Source organism: Palaemon carinicauda, chromosome 20, assembly GCF_036898095.1.
Source record: "Palaemon carinicauda isolate YSFRI2023 chromosome 20, ASM3689809v2, whole genome shotgun sequence".
Taxonomy (NCBI): Eukaryota; Metazoa; Arthropoda; class Malacostraca; order Decapoda; family Palaemonidae; genus Palaemon; species Palaemon carinicauda.
In genome coordinates this window covers 18787035-18809534 of record NC_090744.1, presented here as the reverse complement: position 1 = coordinate 18809534, position 22500 = coordinate 18787035, and the positions used below count along the sequence as shown (strand labels likewise).

Genomic DNA, 22500 nt, shown 5'->3' with positions numbered 1-22500 from the left:
GAATGATATTATTCTCTCTCTCTCTCTCTCTCTCTCTCTCTCTCTCTCTCTCTCTCTCTCTCTCTCTCTCTCTCTCTCTCTCCCCCCACTTCCTGGCTATCTTCCTCCCATAACTAGATCGATTATCCCTACCTGGTTTCTTCCCCCTTCTTGTTACGTATAGCTTAAAGATATCGACCTCTAATCTTCCCCATGCGAAAGAGCACACGCCCCCTCGTGGACTTATATTCCAACTCATCTAGTCTTCCTCATTCCCATTCCTTACACAGTCAATTCCTATGAATTCCTATCTTATTTCTCTTCCTCTTGTTTTGTTAAAGCTTTTTATAGTTTATATAAGGAATATTCTAATGTTGTTACTGTTCTTAAAACAATTAATTTTTTCCTTGTTTCCTTTCCTCACTGGGTTGTTTTCCCTGTTGGAGCGCCTGGGCTTATAGCGTCCTGCTTTTCCAACTAAGGTTGTAGCTTGGTAACTAATAATAATAATAATAATAATAATAATAATAATAATAATAATGATGATGATGATGATTAAATATCCATTCAATCCGTCTTCTAACATCTGAATCTCTCTCTCTCTCTCTCTCTCTCTCTCTCTCTCTCTCTCTCTCTCTCTCTCTCTCTCTCTCTCTGTGTGCTTGGTCATAAGTATGCCTGTATACCTGTCTCTTTGTGCACCTCTGTCTGTTCAATATGTCAGTGTATCTGTGTGTGTTTAAGCTGTCAGTGTACCTGTGTGTGTTTAAGCTGTCAGCGTACCTGTGTTTGTTTAAACTGTCAGTGTATCTGTGATTGTTTAAACTGTCAGTGTACCTGTGATTGTTTAAACTGTCAGTGTACCTGTGTTTGTTTAAACTGTCAGTGTACCTGTCTTTGTTTAAACTGTCAGTGTACCTGTGTTTGTTTAAACTGTCAGTGTACCTGTGATTGTTTAAACTGTCAGTGTACCTGTGTTTGTTTAAGCTGTCAGTGTACCTGTGATTGTTTAAACTGTCAGTGTACCTGTGATTGTTTAAACTGTCAGTGTACCTGTGATTGTTTAAACTGTCAGTGTACCTGTGTTTGTTTAAACTGTCAGTGTACCTGTGATTGTTTAAACTGTCAGTGTACCTGTGTTTGTTTAAACTGTCAGTGTACCTGTGTTTGTTTAAACTGTCAGTGTACCTGTGTTTGTTTAAACTGTCAGTGTACCTGTGTTTGTTTAAACTGTCAGTGTACCTGTGATTGTTTAAACTGTCAGTGTACCTGTGTTTGTTTAAACTGTCAGTGTACCTGTGTTTGTTTAAACTGTCAGTGTACCTGTCTTTGTTTAAACTGTCAGTGTACCTGTGTTTGTTTAAACTGTCAGTGTACCTGTGTTTGTTTAAACTGTCAGTGTATCTGTCTTTGTTTAAACTGTCAGTGTACCTGTGTTTGTTTAAACTGTCAGTGTACCTGTCTTTGTTTAAACTGTCAGTGTACCTGTCTTTGTTTAAACTGTCAGTGTACCTGTCTTTGTTTAAACTGTCAGTGTACCTGTGTTTGTTTAAACTGTCAGTGTACCTGTGTTTGTTTAAACTGTCAGTGTACCTGTGTTTGTTTAAACTGTCAGTGTACCTGTGATTGTTTAAACTGTCAGTGTACCTGTGTTTGTTTAAACTGTCAGTGTACCTGTGTTTGTTTAAACTGTCAGTGTACCTGTGTTTGTTTAAACTGTCAGTGTATCTGTGATTGTTTAAACTGTCAGTGTACCTGTGTTTGTTTAAACTGTCAGTGTACCTGTCTTTGTTTAAACTGTCAGTGTACCTGTGTTTGTTTAAACTGTCAGTGTACCTGTGATTGTTTAAACTGTCAGTGTACCTGTGTTTGTTTAAACTGTCAGTGTACCTGTGTTTGTTTAAACTGTCAGTGTACCTGTGTTTGTTTAAACTGTCAGTGTACCTGTGTTTGTTTAAACTGTCAGTGTACCTGTCTTTGTTTAAACTGTCAGTGTACCTGTGATTGTTTAAACTGTCAGTGTACCTGTGTTTGTTTAAACTGTCAGTGTACCTGTGTTTGTTTAAACTGTCAGTGTACCTGTGTTTGTTTAAACTGTCAGTGTACCTGTCTTTGTTTAAACTGTCAGTGTACCTGTCTTTGTTTAAACTGTCAGTGTACCTGTCTTTGTTTAAACTGTCAGTGTACCTGTGTTTGTTTAAACTGTCAGTGTACCTGTCTTTGTTTAAACTGTCAGTGTACCTGTGTTTGTTTAAACTGTCAGTGTACCTGTGATTGTTTAAACTGTCAGTGTACCTGTGATTGTTTAAACTGTCAGTGTACCTGTGTTTGTTTAAGCTGTCAGTGTACCTGTGTTTGTTTAAACTGTCAGTGTACCTGTCTTTGTTTAAACTGTCAGTGTACCTGTGTTATTTATATGTCAGTTTATGTACCTCAGGTTGTTTAAAGTACCAGTGTACCTTTGGTTATTCTGACTGCGTACATGTCTATTTATTTGTCTGTCCGTATACATCTGTTTGTTTACTCTCAGTGTAACTCTGTTTGTTTATTCTGTCCGCGAACATGTCTGTTTATTTACTTGTCTATCTGTGTGCCTCTGTTTATTTTGTCTGTGTACCTCTGTTTACTTAATATGTCTGCTTACCTGTCTGTTCATTTACCTGTCTACATGTGTGCCTCTTTTTATTCTGTCTGTGTATCTCTGTTTACTCTTTCTGTCTGAGAACTTGTCTGTTCATTTACCTGTCTACATGTGTACCTCTTTTTATTCTGTCTGTGTATCTCTGTTTATTTATTCTGTCTACTTACCTGTCTGTTCATTTACCTGTCTACATGTGTGCCTCTGTTTATTGTCTGTGTATCTCTGTTTACTTATTCTGTCTACTTACCTGTCTGTTCTTTTACCTGTCTACCTGTGTACCTCTGTTTATTCTGTCTGTGTATCTGTTTACTTATTCTGTCTACTTACCTGTCTACCTGTGTACATCTGTTTATTCTGTCTGTGTATCTCTGTTTACTTATTCTGTCTGCGAACTTGTCTGTTTATTTACTTGTCTATCTGTGTGCCTCTGTTTATTCTATCTGTGTATCTCTGTTTACTTTTCTGTCTACTTACCTGTCTACATGTGTGCCTCTATTTATTCTGTCTGTGTACCTATGTTTACTTATTCTGTCTGCGAACTAGTATGTTTATTTAGTCTGTGTATATCTGTTTGTTTATTCTGTCTACTTACCTGTCTGTTCATTAACTTGTCAACCTGTGTACCTCTGTTTATTTTGTCTGTGTACCTCTATTTACTTATTCTGTCTGCTTACCTGTCTGTTCATTTACCTGTCTACCTGTGTACATCTCTTTATTCTGCCTGTGTAACTCTGTTTACTTATTCTGTCTGCTTACCTGTCAGTTCATTTACCTGTCTACCTGTGTACCTCTGTTTGTGTTGTCTGTGTACCTTTGTTTACTTATTCTGTCTGTTTACCTGTCTACCTGTGTATATCTGTTTATTTTGTCTATATACCTCTGTTTGCTTAGTCTGTCAGTGTACCCCGGTTGTTTACTTAGTCTGCCTAACTGTCATTTTATCTATCTGTCAGCCTGTATACCTCTTTACTTAATCTGTCTGCGTACCTGTCTATTAATCTGTCTGTCTGTCTATGTAACTCTGTTTATTCTGCTTACCCGTTCCTACGAAACTAGCCAATATTATCTCCATTCATTCTCTAGATTTCTTTTGGCTAGCTGCTTTCATCCCTGTTTTGATCTTTGCGTGTGCGTTTTTATACGCTTCTTTTCATCGACTGCAAATCCTAGGTTAGAGTCATCGAGGTCCCCTATCTGGGCGCTGATTGGTCAGCGCCAGGCTAGTGGGCGGAGCCATGTTGGGGGTCTCCACCGTATGCATAATCCTTGATTGCTGGCAGTCTGGCGTCAGGTGTGACAGTGATAGGATGCAGTAGATATTGTCACTCTGATTCAGTGGCGTGTTCGAACCGTTTTTTTTTTTTTATTTCTATATTATATATTGAAACTGACAAAGGTAAAATAGTGATATAATTGTTTTACAAAAAGGGAGAAAAAGGCTGTTTCAAGTGATGTGATTGTTTTAACAGGATGTGTATTTCACTAGAGATATAATAATCGTGTTTTTTATACACACGTGAATATTATTGTTAGAATATCAGAAGATATATTTACATATTCCGTATAACTACGCAAAGAGCTGTGCCCTGGGATATGAGCATGCGCGCTCTTAACCATACGCATAATCTCTCTCTCTCTCTCTCTCTCTCTCTCTCTCTCTCTCTCTCTCTCTTCTTTATACACGCACATATATATATACATATACATACATACATACATATATATATATATATATATATATATATATATATATATATAATGTGTGTGTATATATATATATGTATATATCTACATACATATAATGTACATTATATATATATATATATATATATATATATATATATATATATATATATATATATATATATATATATACAGTATATACATATATATGTATATATATATACATATATATGTATATACTGTATATATATATATATATATATATATATATATATATAAACACTTATACCACCTGCTTCTCTACATTCAGTGTGAAAGTCTGTTATTGAAAATTGTAAAAAAAAAATAAACTGATAAATTTAGTTTGAGTTCTGTATGTAAGTACGAAACTCCACCTACGCAACTAATGGACCGACTAACGCCAAATCTAGTCTTCCATTTACATAGACAATCGATCGACTAAGGAAATTTAGTATATTAGTTCAGGGAAATTGAGATTTACTTTGATAAGTCATCAAAGTCTGTTCTATCTTGCTAGACTTGAAATGTATTATTATTATTATTATTATTATTATTATTATTATTATTATTATTATTATTATTATTATTATTATTATTATTATTATTATTAGCTAGGTTACAAACTATAAACGAGTTAGAGAAAAAAAATATCGAAATTCTGTTTTTATAACCGAGTTAAAAAGAAGAATATTGAAATTCTGTTTTTATAACCGAGTTAGAAAAAAAGAATACTTAAATTCTGATTTTATAACCGAGTTAGAAAAAAGAATACTTAAATTCTGATTTTATAACCGAGTTAGAAAAAAGAATACTTAAATTCTGATTTTATAACCGAGTTAGAAAATTAGAATATACTTAAATTCTGATTTTATAACCGAGTTAGAAAAAAGAATACTTAAATTCTGATTTTATAACCGAGTTAGAAAATTAGAATATTGAAATTCTGATTTTATAACCGAGTTAGAAAAAAGAATATTGAAATTCTGATTTTATAACCGAGTTAGAAAAAAAGAATACTTAAATTCTGATTTTATAACCGAGTTAGAAAAAAAAAATACTTAAATTCTGATTTTATAACCGAGTTAAAAAAAAAGAATATTGAAATTCTGATTTTATAAACGAGTTAGAAAAAAAGAATAATGAAATTCTTTCTCGTTTCATTATCATTTATAATGTATAAAGACCGAGGTCAACTGTCACGTGTAAAAGAAAATTAACCTTGAAAAGAAATGAATTAGTCCGACATTGAACGAAAAATGATTGAGGTTAATAAAATGTAATCGAAACTGGGATACTCCCAACTGGTCTATCTATCTATCTATCTATTTATTTATCTGTCTATCTATTTAACAGATCTATCTATCTGTCTATCTATCTATCAGTCTATCTATCTCTCTATCAACCTATCTACCTATTCATTTATCCATCTGTCTATCTATCAAACAGATCTATCTATCTATATATTCATTTATCTATCTGTCTATCTATCTATTTATTTATCTATCTATCAATCTATCTACTTATTTATCTATCTGTCTATCTATTTATCTATCTATTGATCCATTAATTTATCTATATCTAACTATCTCTATTTATTTTATCTATCTATCTAACAGATCTCTCTACCTATCTATCTATCAATCTAATGATCTATCAATTTATCTATCTATCAATCCATCTAACAGATCTATCTATCTAATGCAGTTATGGGAAATTCATGGAACTATTTGCCTTTATCTAAGAGTTTATTTTTTTTCACATTTTCTTAATACTTTTTTTGCTTTATTTTTCAATAGTCACCTATCATTTTGACATTATTTTCTAATTAACTATTTTTTTTCTCTATTTTTTCCAGTTGCCTATAATTTTTACACAATTTTTCCAATTACCTGTAATTCTTATCTAATTTTTTCAATAATTTTAACCCTTTTTACCCAATTACTTAGAATTGTTGCCCCATTTTCAAATTATACTATTTTTCCAATTAAGTATATTTTTTACCCTATTTTTCCAATTCATAATCTTATCTATTTCCCAATTAACTCTAATTTTTAACCCATTTTCAAATTATACTATTTTTCCAATTAATTATATTTTTTTACCAAATTTTTCCTATTCATGATTTTACCTATTTCCTAATTAACTCTTTGTAACCCATTTTCAAATCATACTATTTTCCCAATTAACTATAGTTTTCACCCTATTTTTCCCATTCATAATTTTATCTATTTCCAACTTAACTCTAATTTCTAACCCATTTTCAAATTATACTATTTTTCCACTTAACTATATTTTTACCATATTTTTCCAATTAACTATGATTTTACCCTATTTTTCCCATTCATAATTTTACCCTATTTTTCCCATTCATAATTTTACCCCATTTTTCCCATTCATAATTTTACCCTATTTTTTCCATTCATAATTTTACCCTATTTTTCCCATTCATAATTTTACCCTATTTTCCAATTAACTTTATTTTTACTTTATTTTCTTATTAATAACTTTTACCCTATTTTCCAATTAACTCGTTTTTAAGCATATTTTTTTTTTACTTGGAATTCTGAACTCGAATAATATACTTTCTAAGTTAGCAATCTTTATCAATATCATTTTAATAACCAATTAAAAAACGCCGGGGGGAAGGGGTAGTGCCATTATTGCACCTCACGCGGTGTACTGTAGGCATTACATTTCGGGTCAATTGCAGAATTCTTTTCAGGGTTACAGGTCCGGGTCAACACAGGTCATATCTTTGACCTTAGCTAATTATAAAATAATCTTTTTTCTATCATCTTTGCTATCACTATATTTCGATTTAAAATTACACAACCTTCCAAACACTTATGGATAAAACTATCCTCATTTATTATTTTACTATTATTTATCAAAGTTTTTATATTACATAAAAGACAATAAAACTATCCTCATTTATTATTTATTTCTATTATTCATTAAAGATTTATATTACATAAAAGACAATAAAACTATCCTCATTTATTATTTTACTATTATTTATCAAAGTTTTTATATTACATAAAAGACAATAAAACTATCCTCATTTATTATTTATTTCTATTATTCATTAAAGATTTATATTATATAAAAGAAAATAAAACTATCCTAATCTATTAATTATTTTAATTATTCATCAAAGATTTATATCACATAAAAGACAAAAAAGCTATCCTCAATCATTCATTATTTTAATTATTCATCAAAGATTTAAATTATATAAAAGACAACAAAACTATCCTCATTTATTATTTTTTACTATTATTTATCAAAGATTTATATAGCATAAAAAAACTCTATCGTGTCGGTCTACTTATGATAAATCCTTCCAAGCGATGTCGAAAAAACTTCTCACCTGAGACTTTGATCATAACATATATTTGTCATCGTCAAGGAGTCTGGAAAACGCAAGCAAGCAATTCTTGCGTGACGCTCCGTCATTTGCCGTAACACCGCAACACCGTAACACAACCCCCCCCCCCTCCCGCGCTTGCAAGCATGGATTGCCGAAGGCGTGTGGTTACTTCGCCTCAAAGAACGAAAAGAATCATACATTGTTTTAGTTATATTTAAACAATAGAGAAATGTCTGACTGAAAATTAGCCAGAATTATTTACGATGATTATTATAGCTTGATTGAGACCAGATATTTATTTAAACAGAAATTAAATTTTTTCTTCTTCTACTATAAGAATTTAAAACATTAGTTATATTTAAACAGTCAAGAAATGTCAGACTGAAAATTAGCCAAAATTATTTACGATAATTACCATAGCTTGATTAAGACCAGATATTTATTTTAAAAAGAAATTAGAAAATGTTTTCTTCTACTATAACAACTAAAAACAGCACCAACTGCATATTTAACTGTTGAGTATGACGGGTTGGCCTCAACGTTCGACCGCACATTTACGTACCTATTCATATGTCAAACCGGTCGCTAACGGGAACATGCATACGTCAAACGTAAACACAAACGTGCGAACTAAAGACTGGCGTCGCAATGGCTCCCGTCGGACGCACGTCTACCGTATACAGTTTGTACTCTCCCCGAAAAAGAGTGCAATTTCGGCTTACGGGAGGAAACGGGAGCAAGATACGAGAGTAAACGGGAGCAGGATACGGGAGTAAATGACAGCAAAATACGGGAGTAAACGGGAGCAAGATACCGGAGTAAATGGCAGCAAAATACGGAAGTAAATGGCAGTAAGATACGGAAGTAAATGGCAGTAAGATACGGGAGTAAATGGCAGAAAAATAGGAGAGTAAATGGTAGTAAAATACGGGAGTAAATGGCAGCAAGATACGGGAATAAATGGCAGCAAAATACGAGAGTAAATGGTAGTAAAATACGGGAGGAAACGGGAGCAAGATACGAGAGTAAATGGTAGTAAAATACGGGAGTAAACAGGAGCAGAATACGTTGAATGTGCGCTTTGCCGAGAGATGCTCAAGCGCGTTCAGTTGATGGGATAAACGACAGGCTTTCTGAACGGGGCCAAGGAGAGCGGATAAACTAGGCGAGAAATAAGGCGCTCGCTCACGGACGAAAGAGATGCAGCAGACGGTGATGTCAGTTATAGACACGCAAGGCTTCTTCACCTTCACTTCTGCAATGCGTGATTATTACACGAAGGCTCCTTAAGGAGGAGACCAAGCATAGATACGAGGCTTCAAGTTACACACACACACACACACACACACACACACACAACTGAAAATATGGGAAAGGAGACAATAGCTCCTCACATCTTTTGTTTTGGCTTAATAGCTATTTTGAAACTAGCTATTTTGATACAATAGATATTTTAAAACTAGTTGTTTTTGGTATAAGGGCTATTTTGGTGTGTGGAAGGAAGGAATATTGTCCCACTGAAAACGACAACTTTCAAGCTTATATGATATAAAGCTTTAAAGGCCGCTCATGAATGCCAAGACAAGGGACAGTGGCAATGACCTAGCTAACAGAATAATGTCCACTAGACTGATCTTATATAACTATGAGATAGCTCCCAAGCCTCCTCTCCACCCAGGCTAGGACCAGGGAGGGCCAGGCAATGGCTGCTGATGACTCGGCAGGTAGACCTATTTGTTCCCCCAAATCCACCATCATTAGCTCACAAGGACTAGACTGACCTTATATAACTATGAGCAGCGCCCAAGCCTCCTCTCCAACCAGGCTAGGACCAGGGAGGGCCAGGCAATGGCTGCTGATGACTCGCCAGGTAGACCTATAGGCTCCAGAAAACCCCCATCCTTATTCACAAGGATGGAGAGGTTGCAGCGATCAAAGGAACTATCGAGCTTGAACAGGACTCGAACCCCAGTCCAAGCAAATTACCAAGCAGGGACGTTTCCAATAGGCCACCACAACCCTGGCTCAGCACCATTCTTTTTTCTCTTTTCCAGGCTTTGGAATTATCTTCCAGCTTCTCTTTACCCGACTCACATGACTGTCAACTCTTTAACAGTGAGGTCTAGCATTTCCATTCAGCTTAAATCCCACATTCTTAAATTTCATTTTTTTTTTTTTGCCAGGTAAGAGTCCGAGCTACATAGGAAATTCGATGGCCCATCCCACTGGCCTCTGTATGGAAATATCTTTATCACCAATCACAGAATTACCTGATGATAAGACAGATGTCTAAGAAATCTATACACGCACATACGCTCAACAATGATTTTTAGCAATGATCGAGAGAGGGCCATTTTTAAAAATTATACTTTCGAAGTCAAATCAGCCTCTACTTTTTATGTAAGTCCTCTGTGTACTTGATGTTCGTATGACTATAAATAATACCTTTCCTCACATAAGAACCAACGTAAAATCAAGCTATCATTCATAAATGATGCAACTGTTCTCTGTGTCTGCAGCCACACATATAAACTCTTACATGCATTTACTGTTTCTAACCGCTACGCGAAATTTTACAGATCAATTTGTTCTCGAACGTAAGGTAGAATATTGTTTGACATAATACATAAACATTCCACAAGATATATCTAGTATAGACATTATCGATTTGTTGAATCTATACTTATGCTGTGTTTCCTTCACAGCAAATAAAAAAGTTGCTTTATCCCTCTCAAGGGCACATTCAGCTAAAGTAGTTTTATGTCACTCCGTGGACATATTCTGAGTCACTTTATATTCTCATTTGACTTTCAGGTATGGCGAAGGAGATCAATATTGTACAATTTGATTGATTCAATTTATTGAAAAAAAAAAAAAAAAAGGGGAAAAAAAAAAAAAAAACTTTTGGAAGCTGCTACGCTCAGATATCAGTAGCAACATAGGGCTGAATCCAAATTTTCTAGGAAAACGTATGATCAAAATTCTGGATGTTTGGCAAGAGGCAATATTTGAATAAATCAATCCAATATTGACGGACGCTAGAGAGTTATAGGGTCCTTTGACTGGCCAGACAGTACTACATTGAATCCTTCTCCCTGGTTACGGTTCTTTCCCTTTGCCTACACATACACCGAATAGTCTGGCCTATTCTTTACAGATTCCCCTCTGTCCCCCATACACCTGACAACACTGTGATTATCAAACAATTCTTCTTCACCCAAGGGGTTAACTACTACACTGTAATTGTTCAGTGGCCACTTTCCTCTTGGTAATGGTAGAAGAGACTCTTTAGCTATAGTAAGCAGCTCTTCTAGGAGAAGGACACTCCAAAAGCAAACCATTGTTCTCTAGTCTTGGGTAGTGTTATAGCCTCTGTACTATAGACTTACACTGTCTTGGGTTAGAGTTCTCTTGCTTGAGGGTAGACACTCGGGCACACTATTCTATCTATTTTCTCTTCCTCTTGTTTTGTTGAAGTATTTATAGTTTATTTAGGAAATATTTATTTTAATGTTACTGCTCTTGAAATATTTTATTTTCCTTTGTTTTCTTTCCTCACTGGGCTATTTTCCCCATTGGAGCCCCTGGGCTTATAGCATCCTGCTTTTCCAACTAGGGTTGTAGCTTAATAATAATAATAATAATAATAATAGGGTTTTCATGGAGTATAAGCACATTAAAAACACATCGATCATATATTTTCTTGCTTGTATATCTCCTTACTTACCGTTATCCCTACATTAAAGGGTCGGTTGCCTGATACGACCTCTCCAATGTCTTCTATCAAAGGCATCCTCTTCCACAAAACTTCTCTCCACTTCATCCTTCACCTTATCTCACCCTCTAATTCTTTGCCCCCTCTCCATCTTCCACCCCCTCCTAAGAGGTTCCTCCCAAGCTCTCCACCATCCATTCTTAACACGTGCCCTCACCATCCCAGTCGTGACACTTTATCACCTCTGTAATCTTTACTATACACGCCATTTAATCTTTACTATGCCTGCCATATAATCTTTACTATCCCTGCCATCTAATCTTTACTATGCCTGCCATTCCATCTTTACTATGCCTGCTATTTAATCTTTACTATGCCTGCTATTTAATTTCTACCACACCTGTCATTCAATCTTTACTATGCCTACAATTTAATCTTTACTATGCCTGCCATTCAATCTTTACTATCCCTGCCATCTAATCTTTACTATGCCTACCATCTAATCTTTACTATGCCTACCATCTAATCTTTACTATGCCTGCAATTTAATCTTTACTATCCCTGCCATCTAATCTTTACTATGCCTACCATCTAATCTTTACTATGCCTACCGTCTAATCTTTACTATGCCTGCCCCCTAATCTTTACTATGCCTGCAATTTAATCTTTACTATGCCTACCATCTAATCTTTACTATGCCTACCGTCTAATCTTTACTATGCCTGCCATATAATCTTTACTATGCCTGCAATTTAATCTTTACTATGCCTACCATCTAATCTTTACTATGCCTACCATCTAATCTTTACTATGCCTACCGTCTAATCTTTACTATGCCTGCCCTCTAATCTTTACTATGCCTACCATCTAATCTTTACTATGCCTACCATCTAATCTTTACTATGCCTGCCCCCTAATCTTTACTATGCCTGCCGTCTAATCTTTACTATGCCTGCCCTCTAATCTTTACTATGCCTACCATCTAATCTTTACTATGCCTACCATCTAATCTTTACTATGCCTGCCCCCTAATCTTTACTATGCCTGCCCTCTAATCTTTACTATGCCTACCATCTAATCTTTACTATGCCTACCGTCTAATCTTTACTATGCCTGCCCTCTAATCTTTACTATGCCTGCAATTTAATCTTTACTATCCCTGCCATCTAATCTTTACTATGCCTGCCATATAATCTTTACTATGCCTGCAATTTAATCTTTACTATGCCTACCATCTAATCTTTACTATGCCTACCATCTAATCTTTACTATGCCTACCGTCTAATCTTTACTATGCCTGCCCTCTAATCTTTACTATGCCTGCAATTTAATCTTTACTATCCCTGCCATCTAATCTTTACTATGCCTACCATCTAATCTTTACTATGCCTGCCCCCTAATCTTTACTATGCCTGCCCTCTAATCTTTACTATGCCTACCATCTAATCTTTACTATGCCTACCGTCTAATCTTTACTATGCCTGCCCTCTAATCTTTACTATGCCTGCAATTTAATCTTTACTATCCCTGCCATCTAATCTTTACTATGCCTGCCATATAATCTTTACTATGCCTGCAATTTAATCTTTACTATGCCTACCATCTAATCTTTACTATGCCTACCATCTAATCTTTACTATGCCTACCGTCTAATCTTTACTATGCCTGCCCTCTAATCTTTACTATGCCTGCAATTTAATCTTTACTATCCCTGCCCTCTAATCTTTACTATGCCTGCAATTTAATCTTTACTATGCCTGCCATTCAATCTTTACTATGCCTACAATTTAATCTTTACTATGCCTGCCATTCAATCTTTACTATGCCTACCATCTAATCTTTACTATGCCTACCGTCTAATCTTTACTATGCCTGCCCTCTAATCTTTACTATGCCTACCGTCTAATCTTTACTATGCCTGCCCTCTAATCTTTACTATGCCTGCAATTTAATCTTTACTATCCCTGCCATCTAATCTTTACTATGCCTGCCATTCTTTTCATTTCATAATTTTTTTTCATAAAAAAACGTTCCAAATTACCTTTTTTTATTTTGATATGTCCAAACAAGTAGGATGATGATTCAACCCACAGAACTCTATATATAGAGTTTTCTCCCTTTTACGCAGAAGATAGAAACGATGAGAAATCAGCAGTGACTAATTAAATGATTGAACACAGTTCAAGTGGAAATCGGACTCCAGTCAATGTGTACACTCTTACGAATATGTGTTCTTGATTGACAACCGAAAGCAAAGACTATTAAAACATGTGACTTAGCGTTGGAAGAACAGTATAGTGTAACTAGAGACTAAAATTTGTGAGGATTTACTAACACCTTCAGAGTGGGAAAGATGAAGAAGTTCTTATATTGGACGAAGGCGACTACGCTGGTCCTTGTAGGTAAGTCTAGATATTAATTATTGTTTTTTGCTTTAGGGTACCCTCGGATGCGTTATTCTATCTGTTTTCTTGTTTCCTTTCCTCACTGGGCTTTTTTTCCCTGTTGGAACCCCTGGCCTTATAGCATCATGATTTTCCAACTAAGGTTGTAGCTTAGCAAATAATAATAATAATAATGATAATAATAATAATAATAATGATAATAATAATAATAATAATAATAATAATGATGATAATAATAATAATAATAATAATAATAATAATAATAATAATAATAATAATACATTTCAAGTCTAGCAAGATAGCGTTATACCATCTGTTTTCTTGTTTCCTTTCCTCACTGGGCTGTTTTTCCCTGTTGGAACCCTTGGGCTTATAGCATCATGATTTTCCAACTAAGGTTGTAGCCAAGCAAATAATAATAATAATAATAATAATAATAATACATTTCAAGTCTAGCAAGATAGCGTTATACCATCTGTTTTCTTGTTTCTTTTCCTCACTGGGCTGTTTTTCCCTGTTGGAACCCTTGGGCTTATAGCATCATCATTTTCCAACTTGGGTTGTAGCTCAGCTAGTAGAAATAATAATAGTCATTATTATTATTATTACCTCCGCCAGGAGGTTATGTTTTCGGTTCGGTTTGTTTGTTTGTTTCTCTGTTTGTCTGTCTGTCTGTGGACAACGTAGAGGCCACATTTCTACACGGAATCACTTCAAACTTGGCCAAGTAGTTCCCCAATGTGTATGGAAGAACTGATTAAATTTTGGTCAAGGTCACCCCAAGGTCAAGGTCACAGGGGTCACTGGTGTCACTATGACATAAGTGGCCATATCAAGAGACAGAAATAAAGCACTGACTTTTGCATAAGCCAACAGGGAAGTCCTAGTCCAGGCGCAACCCATGGGTGATGTTCAAATTTATAAAGGTCAAAGGTCAAGGTCATATTGGTGCATTATATCAATGTCATATTAAGTATCAGTGGCAAATGAACAAAGATCACGTGAAGGTCAAAAGTCAAGCAGGTCACTTGAAGGTCAAGGTCACGTGAAGGTCAAGGTCACGTGAAGGTCAAGGTCACCTGAAGGTCAAGGTCACGTGCGGAGGTATGTCCTCTACGAGGACCATGTCCGCGTTCAGGACTTGCTCACTTGTTATTATTATTATTATTATTATTATTATTATTATTATTATTATTATTATTTCGGGAGTAGACCCTCTTTTAAGCAGGTTTTATTGAAAGTGATTGCTGCCTCAGTGGCGTTAATTTTGTAATCCACTTTTTCTATTGTTCTTATTATCTTTTTCTCTTCATTTGAACAATCCGCCAGTAACTGGGAAAGGGACATATTAATACGAAGGTGATGAAGACCATATCATCCACAATTTGTCTTTAATATATCACAACACATTGTAAAAGTACAGATAATATGTACAAAGTATAAAACACTATCACTATTATTATTATTAATTCACCTGTTAGGACTATCTAAAAGAGGAGTTATGCGAAAAGTTTTATAATATTTTAGCACCTTCTTGTCAAGCTATATAAGATATCCAATTGAGTTAGGAAAACTAAAAGGTGCCTAAGTTTGTCAGATTTCCTTCCAGGTTTTTCCCTTATATTTTGTTTATTTCCTTTCCTCACTGGACTATTTTTCACTGTGGGAGCCCTTGGGCATATAGTATCCTACTTTTCCAACTGGAGTTGTGGCTAAAGCTTAAAATACACGTTCAAAAAAGCGTCAAAATTTTGCACCAAAATTTTGATGCAGAATTTGAGTGCAAAATTTGAGTGTGTGTAGGACGTTTTGATGTTAAAACGTCCTACACACACTCAAAATTTGCATCAAAATTTTTATGCAAAACTTTGACGCTTTTTTTGAACGTGTATGGGCCCATTTAGATAATAATAATAATAATAATAATAATAATAATAATAATAATAATAATAATAATAATAATAATAATAATAATAATAATAATAATAACAACAATAATAATAATAATAATAATAATAATAATAATAATAATAATAATAATAATTTAATCTAGCAGGAAGAGAGGAGTAATATGAAACCTTGCTTTACATACCTCCAACTTGAAGCAATGCAGTTTTAATGAATGAAATGGAAATAGATTAAACTCTGTCCGTTTGGTAGAATAATAGTTCATATAGTATTCTAGGCACTAGGGGTTTTCTTAATAATTAATTGTCATCAATTTTAGATTTGAGCAAAGTCTATGGCAAGTGATGTAACTTAATTCAAGGAGAAATTACAATTATTTTTTAGATTTGAGCAAAGTTTATGGCAAGTGATGTAACTTGATTCAAGGAGAAATAATAATTAATTTTCAGATTTGAGCAACGTTTATGGCAAGTGGTGTTCAAGGAAAAATAACAATTATTTCTTAGATTTGAGCAAAGTTTATGGCAAGTTATGTAACTTGATTCAAGGAGAAATGACAATTATTTTTAAGATTTGAGCAAAGTTTATGGCAAGTGATGTAACTTGAATCAAGGAGACATCACAATTACTTTTTTAGATTTGAGCAAAGTTTATGGCAAGTGATGTAACTTGATTCAAGGAGAAATGACAATTATTTTTTAGATTTGAGCAAAGTTTATGGCAAGTGATGTAACTTGATCCAAGGAGAAATTATAATCATTTTTTAGATTTGAGCAAAGTTTATGGCAAGTGATGTAACTTGATTCAAGGAGAAATTACATTTATTTTCTTAGATTTGAGCAAAGTTTATGGCAAGTGATGTAACTTGATTCAAGGAGAAATCACAATTATTTTTTAGATTTGAGCAAAGTTTATGGCAAGTGATGTACCTTGATTCAAGGAGAAATGACAATTATTTTTCAGATTTGAGCAAAGTTTATGGCAAGTGATGTAACTTGATTCAAGGAGAAATGATAATTATTTTTAAGATTTGAGCAAAGTTTATGGCAAGTGATGTAACTTGATTCAAGGAGAAATGATAATTATTTTTCAGATTTGAGCAAAGTTTGTGGTAAGCAATGTAACTTGATTCAAGGAGAAATGATAATTATTTTCTTAGATTTGAGCAAAGTTTATGACAAGTGATGTACCTTGATTCAAGGAGAAATAACTATTATTTTTTAGATTTGAGCAAAGTTTATGGCAAGTGATGTACCTTGATTCAAGGAGAAATAACTATTATTTTTTAGATTTGAGCAAAGTTTATGGCAAGTGATGTAACTTGATTCAAGGAGAAATGACAATTATTTTCTTAGATTTGAGCAAAGTTTATGACAAGTGATGTAACTTGAATCAAGGAGAAATTACAATTATTTTTTAGATTTGAGCAAAGTTTATGGCAAGTGATGTAACTTGATTCAAGGAGAAATGACAATTATTTTTTAGATTTGAGCAAAGTTTATGGCAAGTGATGTAACTTGAATCAAGGAGAAATTACAATTATTTTTTATATTTGAGCAAAGTTTATGGCAAGTGATGTAACTTGATTCAAGGAGAAATGACAATTTTTTTTTTAAGATTTGAGCAAAGTTTATGGCAAGTGATGTAACTTGATTCAAGGTGAAATGACATATATTTCTTAAACATTACGTTCGAATAAATAAATGTAATCATAAAAGGATATCACCAAGCGCATTATAAACCTTAATGGATATATAGATGTACACACTGAAGCGTACTTAGTGATTTTTGGCCTCAATAGAGCTGAGAGGCAGAAAATATAAAAATATCAAGAACTAAAGAATGACCTAAAAATACATGGGAACTGAAAGAAATGGGAATAGTACCTATGGTGGTGGTTGGAGTGGGGGGTAGGGGGGGGGCAGGACTTATGAAGAAAAACCTGAGACAGTACCTTCAGGTGATAGAAAAACCTGAGACATTACCTTCAGGTGATAGAAAAACCTGAGACATTACCTTCAGGTGATAGAAAAACCTGAGATATTACCTTCAGGTGAGAGAAGAACCCGAGACAGTACCTTCAGGTGAGAGAAGAACCCGAGACAGTACCTTCAGGTGAGAGAAGAACCCGAGACAGTACCTTCAGGTGGTAGAAGAACCCGAGAGAGTATCTTCAGGTGATAGAAAAACTTGAGACAGTACCTTCAGGTGAGAGAAAAACCCGAGACAGTACCTTCAGGTGATAGAAGAACCCGAGACAGTACCTTCAGGTGATAGAAAAACCCGAGACAGTACCTTCATGTGATAGAAAAACCCGAGACAGTACCTTCAGGTGATAGAAAAACTTGAGACAGTACCTTCAGGTGATAGAAAAACCCGAGACAGTACCTTCAGGTGATAGAAGAACCCGAGACAGTACCTTCAGGTGATAGAAAAACCCGAGACAGTACCTTCAGGTGATAGAAAAACCCGAGACAGTACCTTCAGGTGATAGAAGAACCCGAGACAGTACCTTCAGGTGAGAGAAAAACCCGAGACAGTACCTTCAGGTGATAGAAGAACCCGAGACAGTACCTTCAGGTGATAGAAAAACCCGAGACAGTACCTTCAGGTGAGAGAAAAACTTGAGACAGTACCTTCAGGTGATAGAAAAACTTGAGACAGTACCTTCAGGTGAGAGAAAAACCCGAGACAGTACCTTCAGGTGAGAGAAAAACCCGAGACAGTACCTTCAGGTGAGAGAAAAACCCGAGTCAGTACCTTCAGGTGATAGAAAAACCCGAGACAGTACCTTCAGGTGATAGAAAAACTTGAGACAGTACCTTCAGGTGATAGAAAAACCCGGGACAGTACCTTCAGGTGAGAGAAAAACCCGAGACAGTACCTTCAGGTGAGAGAAAAACCCGAGACAGTACCTTCAGGTGATAGAAAAACCCGAGACAGTACCTTCAGGTGATAGAAAAACCCGAGACAGTACCTTCAGGTGATAGAAAAACTTGAGACAGTACCTTCAGGTGAGAGAAAAACCCGAGACAGTACCTTCAGGTGAGAGAAAAACCCGAGACAGTACCTTCAGGTGAGAGAAGAACCCGAGACAGTACCTTCAGGTGAGAGAAAAACCCGAGACAGTACCTTCAGGTGATAGAAAAACCCGAGACAGTACCTTCAGGTGAGAGAAAAACCCGAGACAGTACCTTCAGGTGAGAGAAAAACCCGAGACAGTACCTTCAGGTGATAGAAAAACTTGAGACAGTACCTTCAGGTGAGAGAAAAACTTGAGACAGTACCTTCAGGTAAGAGAAAAACTTGAGACAGTACCTTCAGGTGAGAGAAAAACTTGAGACAGTACCTTCAGGTGATAGAAAAACCCGAGACAGTACCTTCAGGTGATAGAAAAACTTGAGACAGTACCTTCAGGTGATAGAAGAACCCGAGACAGTACCTTCAGGTGATAGAAAAACTTGAGACAGTACCTTCAGGTGAGAGAAAAACCCGAGACAGTACCTTCAGGTGAGAGAAAAACTTGAGACAGTACCTTCAGGTGATAGAAAAACTTGAGACAGTACCTTCAGGTGAGAGAAAATCCCGAGACAGTACCTTCAGGTGAGAGAAAAACCCGAGTCAGTACCTTCAGGTGAGAGAAAAACCCGAGACAGTACCTTCAGGTGATAGAAGAACCCGAGACAGTACCTTCAGGTGATAGAAAAACTTGAGACAGTACCTTCAGGTGATAGAAAAACCCGGGACAGTACCTTCAGGTGAGAGAAAAACCCGAGACAGTACCTTCAGGTGAGAGAAAAACCCGAGACAGTACCTTCAGGTGATAGAAGAACCCGAGACAGTACCTTCAGGTGATAGAAAAACTTGAGACAGTACCTTCAGGTGAGAGAAAAACCCGAGACAGTACCTTCAGGTGAGAGAAAAACCCGAGACAGTACCTTCAGGTGAGAGAAAAACCCGAGACAGTACCTTCAGGTGAGAGAAGAACCCGAGACAGTACCTTCAGGTGAGAGAAAAACCCGAGACAGTACCTTCAGGTGATAGAAAAACCCGAGACAGTACCTTCAGGTGATAGAAAAACCCGAGACAGTACCTTCAGGTGAGAGAAAAACCCGAGACAGTACCTTCAGGTGATAGAAAAACTTGAGACAGTACCTTCAGGTGAGAGAAAAACTTGAGACAGTACCTTCAGGTGAGAGAAAAACCCGAGACAGTACCTTCAGGTGATAGAAAAACCCGAGACAGTACCTTCAGGTGAGAGAAAAACTTGAGACAGTACCTTCAGGTGATAGAAAAACTTGAGACAGTACCTTCAGGTGAGAGAAAAACCCGAGACAGTACCTTCAGGTGAGAGAAGAACCCGAGACAGTACCTTCAGGTGAGAGAAAAACCCGAGACAGTACCTTCAGGTGATAGAAAAACCCGAGACAGTACCTTCAGGTGATAGAAGAACCCGAGACAGTACCTTCAGGTGAGAGAAAAACCCGAGACAGTACCTTCAGGTGAGAGAAAAACCCGAGACAGTACCTTCAGGTGAGAGAAAAACCCGAGACAGTACCTTCAGGTGAGAGAAAAACCCGAGACAGTACCTTCAGGTGATAGAAAAACCCGAGACAGTACCTTCAGGTGAGAGAAAAACCCGAGACAGTACCTTCAGGTGATAGAAGAACCCGAGACAGTACCTTCAGGTGAGAGAAAAACTTGAGACAGTACCTTCAGGTGATAGAAGAACCCGAGACAGTACCTTCAGGTGATAGAAAAACCCGAGACAGTACCTTCAGGTGATAGAAAAACTTGAGACAGTACCTTCAAGTGAGAGAAAAACCCGAGACAGTACCTTCAGGTGATAGAAAAACTTGAGACAGTACCTTCAGGTGAGAGAAAAACCCGAGACAGTACCTTCAGGTGAGAGAAAAACCCGAGACAGTACCTTCAGGTGAGAGAAAAACCCGAGACAGTACCTTCAGGTGATAGAAAAACCCGAGACAGTACCTTCAGGTGATAGAAGAACCCGAGAGAGTACCTTCAGGTGATAGAAAAACTTGAGACAGTACCTTCAGGTGAGAGAAAATCCCGAGACAGTACCTTCAGGTGATAGAAAAACCCGAGACAGTACCTTCAGGTGAGAGAAAAACCCGAGACAGTACCTTCAGGTGATAGAAAAACCCGAGACAGTACCTTCAGGTGAGAGAAAAACCCGAGACAGTACCTTCAGGTGATAGAAAAACCCGAGACAGTACCTTCAGGTGAGAGAAGAACCCGAGACAGTACCTTCAGGTGAGAGAAGAACCCGAGACAGTACCTTCAGGTGAGAGAAAAACCCGAGACAGTACCTTCAGGTGAGAGAAGAACCCGAGACAGTACCTTCAGGTGATAGAAAAACTTGAGACAGCATCCTCAGGTGATATCAAGTTGCCCAAGCATAAATGAGGTGCAGATCCTTGGAGCAGATTTCTGCCATCAAAGGAACAGTGGGCATCTTGAAAAGAGCTCTAGGATACAAGGCTTAGAAGAGCATAGGTGTGTGACCATAGACCCCAGGCTGGGGTCCATTGCATCACTAATATAAATTGAAACTAATTAGGTATTAAGACAAAAGGGAAGAATGTATATTGAGTAAAGTATGTTGTTTACGGTAGCAAACTACTCGGCCTAATCACTAAATACGTTTTCCTTTCACCAACGCAAAAAGCCAGTGTCTTAAGTAAGGTAAGACAATCTCTAAGTGCCTTTGTTGGTGGTAAAGCTTCATAGGGGAAAATAAATAAACACATAAATAAATAAATAAAAACCACAGCATCGTAATACCACATTTTCTTTACACATGATTTTTTTTTTTGCAGAAAAAATCTAGTTTTTCAACAGTTGAAATAAGATAATAATAAAGGGTTTGCAAAATTAATTTAGGCCCGATGATCTTCAGCCACCCTCCCTCCCCCCACTTGCTACTTAGCGATTATGTACATTCAGTCCTGCGTAATGCAATAAATAAAAGCACTTAAAAAGCGCTTATTACATCCGCCAACGAAGTTGGGAGGAAGTTATGTTTTCGCCCCTGTTTGTCTAGTTGTGAACAACTTCCTGGCCACAATTTTACTCACAGAGTAGTGAAACTTTCAGGGATTGATTGTTATGCTGAGACGTGGAAGTGATTCAATTTTGAAAGTCCTAGGTCAAAGGTCAAGGTCAAGGTCGAGCAAAAGGTCGATCGAATTATCCCTAACCTTAACCAAAAGTTCGCACATGGTTGTCACACAGGCAACAAATACGACTACGATTGATTGATTGATTTAAAGTTTTCAGGCATCCTGACAACTTTAAATCAATCAGTCAATCAATCAATCAACCAATCGTAGTCGTATTTGTAGTCTACGAACTAAACTGATTCTGGGAAAGGCAAGCTGGTTTCGAAAAATAAGTTACCGTGGTGGAGGTCTGCACTCTCAGAGTGCATTTCTAGTTTTATTTGGTATAAATTTGTTAATCTTAGTTCCAACTATACTCAATTTTTTTTAATGAGGCGCATATGCACCGACTCGCAGCGGTGCCCTTTTAGCTCGGAAAAGTTTCCTGCTCTCTGATTGGTCAGAATTATCTTGTCCAACCAATCAGCGATCGGGAAACTTTTGCGAGCTAAAAGGGCACCCCTGAGAGTCGGTGCAAATCTGCCTCGCTAAAAAGAATTGACTATAGTAAGGCACTCAGTATAGCACAGACCTCCGCCGTGGCAGCTTATTTCTCGACCTTTTGATCGACATTGACCTTGTCCTTTGACCTG

At 36.3% G+C, this 22500-nt stretch overlaps 2 protein-coding genes across 3 annotated transcripts in view; one reads left to right on the top strand and one right to left on the bottom strand.

The window, feature by feature from the left end:
• LOC137660172 (androgen-induced gene 1 protein-like) overlaps positions 1 to 22500 on the bottom strand; it is a 187748-nt gene that overhangs the window by 54314 nt on the left and 110934 nt on the right. The gene's annotated exons all lie outside the window — the stretch shown is intronic.
• Positions 3906 to 22500, top strand: part of LOC137660171 (uncharacterized) — a 155387-nt gene continuing 136792 nt past the window's right edge. The window contains exons 1-2 of one of the 2 annotated variants that reach the window (XM_068394860.1): positions 3906 to 4016; positions 13538 to 13811. In XM_068394860.1, coding sequence (XP_068250961.1) covers positions 13763 to 13811 — 49 coding nt within the window. In that variant the 5' untranslated portion in view covers positions 3906 to 4016; positions 13538 to 13762. The remainder of the gene's footprint in view (positions 4017 to 13537; positions 13812 to 22500) is intronic. The other variant, XM_068394861.1, reaches the window with a different exon arrangement.